We start from the raw sequence: 4,709 nt of genomic DNA, 5'->3' as shown, positions 1-4,709 counted from the left end.
TTGAAAAAAAACTAAATAATGTATTGAAATAAACTAAATATTGTAAAAAACTAAACTACATAATGAATTGCTCGGTAAAATTTTTATTTTATTTATGCATTTGTGACTTGTAAAGTATATTTTAATAAATAATATAAAAAAAGGTCGAAATGTTCAAATATCGTAAAAAAATTGCAGATTTAACACATTAAAAAATGTCATAAGTCGCGTTCATTTTTTTTTAATTTCCGTATTAATTTCATTTCACCTTTAAGGTTTTCCTATTTTTTCTATAGATTACAATTTTTGTTGCAATACTTGCTTTTGAGGTCCAATATTGGGCATTACTTAGTGACTGGTAACGACAGTAATAGCAGTGGCAATACGTGTGTCATCGACCTCGAAATCGAAGGTGGGCCCGTCCCGAAAAGCGGCAGTGCCAAGTTAGCTTTCACTTTTGTTCAATGCGGTGCTATGCGGAGCACCGTTGTGAACGGTGTCCGCCACTAACACAGGTTTACATACACCTTGATCGTCGTCCACTGTTTCATAGTTACATGCTACCTTGCGCCCCAGACGAGACAAACAGAATGAGAGAAGAGAAAATGTGTAACTACACGAATGCTCGAGTTTATTTTCTCTCTCTTCCTTTTTTTCCTTTGCAAGTCGTCCGTTCGATAATTATTTGACTGCCATACATTATCGCAGCGAGGTTGCGATCGAATTCAAAATTTGCGACCAGATAACTTTCTCTTTAGTTCTTTTATTTGGTTATGTACTCAACTTTTCCATATAATGCAATTCGAAGAATATTTATGACATTCATTTGTAAGTACTAGCGCATAAATTTTGTTTTTCTTTAGTTCAAAGTTTATTTTCATCATTTTTTATTTGAGAAAAAGAATATGAACAGATTAAATTTACGCAGTTCAGTTATTTGAAATTCACGTTCAAGTGACTTTCTCTTGAATAAATAAAGATTTTCTTTATTGATATTGCAAAACTCAACTTATTTAATTTATACGAAAAAATAGTTTTACATAAATTTGTAATTATATAAATTTATTAATACATTATTCAGTATAAGTAATTTTAAAATAAATATGTAGTAAGCAATCATTAAATAAAAAATAAAAAAACTCAATCCAATATTTTTTCTTACAGTCGAGAAAATAGCTAATTTGTCAATCAATGATCTTTAATAAATAAATATCCACAGGAAACAATTAACTTACCGAGTAGTAGCATGAGTAGTTCCAAGTGGAACAATACTTGTTCTTCGTAAAACTTCAAGAATTGTTGCCTCTGTAACAGGCAAAAATTGAAGATCTTCAAGGGATGGCATTCGTGATCTTCCGACAACTTGATCAAGTTCTTCTTGAACTGCCTTCGCTGCTTCCGGATAATGCAACATGAGAATCACAGCCCATTCGAGCGTCGTTTTTACTGTTTCCATACCCGCAGAAAATAAATCACCTAAAATTTGTTGTAGTTGTCGATCTGTAATAATTTAATATAATACCATACTTATCGATTTAAGTACATTAAAAAAATTCGTAAGTCCAATGCAAATAATTAAATAACAATTAATTGCAAACGTTCATAAAAGACTTATTAAACATACATTTATAAATATTTGAAATATAAAGTAATTATAAAGTATAATGATTTTATTAATTTAATTCAAAGGTATTTTATTTAAAGTAATGATGCATGAATGAAAATATAAAAAGAATATAAAATATAATGAGGAACATAATACAAACCGTGATTCTTTCCTTGAAAAAGTTTGTCCTCGCGGCCTTCGGCCTTGGCTTTCTCGATCTCGAGCAGATAAGCATCGACGAGGTCGCGTATGTTACTCTTGTCGAAAGTAGCTTTGTGTTGATCGACGGTCTCTTGGAAGAAATCAGCCATCTCCTCACGATTGGCAGTGAGCTTGGTTTTAACAGATTGCAACCAAGGAAGATAACGGAACATGGGGATGTAATTGACGAAGCTAAGACGTCCGAAAAGTTGAAAACCCTCGTCGATAAGGTTCATAAAGCGTTTGAAGCGGCTATCACCGTATTTAAAACGTACACTCATTATAATTGAACAAATGACATTCGTAATGGACATTCCTAAGGAAAACGATACGTTTGTTGGCGCACCTTCTTTTATCTCCAAACTTCGTATAAATAAATCAACTTCTTTCTGTAAATAAATATAGAAATTTTGTTTTCATATTTTCTATTTAGCTTTTCTATTTAACTACAATCTAAATGTAATATAAATTATAAATCATGTAGTTTATAAACACTTTGATATATTTTTAAATTTAATAAAATATTTTGTTATAGAATAAAATTAAATTTTTTAATTATTGAATGTTAAAAGATATTTAATATTTTTAATTTACTACTTAATAAAAATTTACAATTATAAATAATATGATTTTTCACATAAATTGTTGATATCTTACCATTATAGTTGTTTCCATCACTTTTTTTCCTGTACCTCGGTAGGTCATACCGAAATTACGTAACTTATCATGAATAAATCTTCTTTGGTCTTTCCATAAGGCACCTTCGGAATTAATAATACCTGTTATAATGTAAAATTGAAATTTATATTAATCTTTAGTGAATAATATAAATTAAGTTTCTATTTAGAAGATTTTATTTTGATTTAAGTAAAAGAAATCGTTAAAAATTTAAAAGAATTAAAAATTTATTACATGAATAATATACATTTGAATAATATTTGAAGTATAATTGCAAAAAATGACCAAATTTTATTATCTTATTAATATTCAAATTATATTTAAAGCACTGAAATAAACTCTTTCCTGCAATGAATAAAACTTAAATATAGATAAAAATTTAATTATATTTGTGAATAATTATTTAATATTTTAATAAACTATAAATGAAATTTGGTCCTTCAGTAATTCAATTATTAATAATACTTATCCAGGATAACATATTTATTTAAAAAGTAATTTGAACATTGAATATAAGTATAAATGTGAATCTTTAAAAAATTTTCTATTAAAATTCATATACAATTTCCAACATTGTTAAAATATAATAAAATAATAGAATAAAGTAATATAATGTAATAAAAAAATTTGATTAACATATAAAAAGTTATTATCATAAATAATAGTAAATAAAAAAATATTTAGCAATATTACTATAGTAATTTTATATTTTGTTTGCATATCTTTTATTTAATAAAGAAAATATAAGTTCTATTTTACAGCAATTTAATTGTTAAAATAATTAAGATCAAATTATTTTTTATTTTACTTTCTCATCTTTATTTTTTAAAATAAAATTTTCATGCGATATTAGTGTTTTTGAAAGTAACTTAATAAATAGACACTTAAATAATATTCTATAAAAATTTATATTACTAAATTATGAACTGATTATATTTGGTTTTTAATATTATAGTAAATAAACATTACTTTATCAATGTAAAATTTTAATTTTAAATTTATTCAAATCCTAGTATTTGATGTGTATTATTACTGACTTTATATGTATATATAGTAGATTTAAGTTTTATTGCACATGAAACGTTAAACAGTGAAAGTTATTTCAAACATGAAATCGTCAAATATTAATATTGTATCCATTATAAATAAACTAACACCAACTTGCAAATAATTATAACGGTTATACAAATAAAGTAAATTTGAAAAGCTAAAATTATCACACATCCTGCAATAAATGAGCTGTTGCAAAACAATTTTTTCAACCCTGGATTAAACAGTCACGTGTTAGTTACGGCAAACTCACCATATCCCCCTAATATGTTGATAAACTCAGTGTGCGGCCTGCCGGTGAATTCCTCGCGTCTAAAAGTCTCCCTTATGATTCTATAATCGCTTAACACGATGACCAGCTGCGTACCCAGCCTTGCAGAAAACATTGAGCCATACTTCTTTGCCAGCTCGCCAAATCTTAGATGAAGGTCGACACCCTTCATGAAGGGCAGGTAGCCAAAAAGCGGCAGACCCCACGGCCCAGGCGGTAACGAAAGCAGCTGCCGGTACCACTGTACGAGACGTACGATTGCTAACACCCCGAAGAACACCAGGAGGGTGTGAAAAGCATCGGTGCTAGTACTACCGATTGCTGTATATAACAACTGAATACAATGCTCTACAAACATTTTATTTTATGTTCTCTTGTTTTTTTTGATCTCTCAATTATTATTACAATCTTATTTAAAAAACTTATTGTATTTTTTTAATTTACGAAGTAATAATACACTGACTCAATACCAATCTTCTTCACTTATAGTCATAGGCAATTATCAATTTAGTCGGTATATAATGAAGATTGTAAAACAAACAATAACAAGAAGTTTTTAACGTCTCGTCATGAGGGAGCTTTTTCGAGCTACTCGTCGTACACTTGCTAATAACTGAATGTCTCGATGTCAAAACGTCTCGTTATTAAAGAATCTCTCCCCCTCACTCGCTCTCTTTCTCACACGCATGCACACATACTTTTTCACACGCACGCACGCACGCACGTTTCTCTCTCTCTCTCTCTCTCTCTCTCTCTCTTTCTCGGTACAGATAGCTGGCGCGTGCGAGCTACCAGAGGATTTAGTGTGTACTAACATACACCTTCTTGTCCTTGCCTGTCTTATATAGTGACTCATCAGCCGGCGGCAGCAGCACTCGCGCCTCTGCAGATCCCCGGCCTGCGGCCGCCGTTGTCGAGCCGCCG

The 4,709-nt window shown here is 29.8% G+C and overlaps 1 protein-coding gene across 2 annotated transcripts in view; it reads right to left on the bottom strand.

Moving 5' to 3' along the window:
- Cyp18a1 (Cytochrome P450 18a1) overlaps positions 1-4,534 on the bottom strand; it is a 6,531-nt gene extending 1,997 nt beyond the window's left edge. The window contains exons 1-4 of one of the 2 annotated variants that reach the window (XM_011501049.1): positions 3,768-4,534; positions 2,444-2,565; positions 1,746-2,175; positions 1,215-1,479 (exon numbers count right to left, since the gene is read on the bottom strand). In XM_011501049.1, coding sequence (XP_011499351.1) covers positions 1,215-1,479; positions 1,746-2,175; positions 2,444-2,565; positions 3,768-4,143 — 1,193 coding nt within the window. In that variant the 5' untranslated portion in view covers positions 4,144-4,534. The remainder of the gene's footprint in view (positions 1-1,214; positions 1,480-1,745; positions 2,176-2,443; positions 2,566-3,767) is intronic. The other variant, XM_011501050.1, reaches the window with a different exon arrangement.
- Positions 4,535-4,709: the final 175 nt, after the last annotated feature.

Source organism: Ceratosolen solmsi, unplaced genomic scaffold (assembly GCF_000503995.2).
Source record: "Ceratosolen solmsi marchali unplaced genomic scaffold, CerSol_1.0 scaffold57, whole genome shotgun sequence".
Classification (NCBI taxonomy): domain Eukaryota; kingdom Metazoa; phylum Arthropoda; class Insecta; order Hymenoptera; family Agaonidae; genus Ceratosolen; species Ceratosolen solmsi.
Note: the sequence above shows the minus strand (reverse complement) of the source record. Positions and strands in the feature narration are given on the sequence as shown.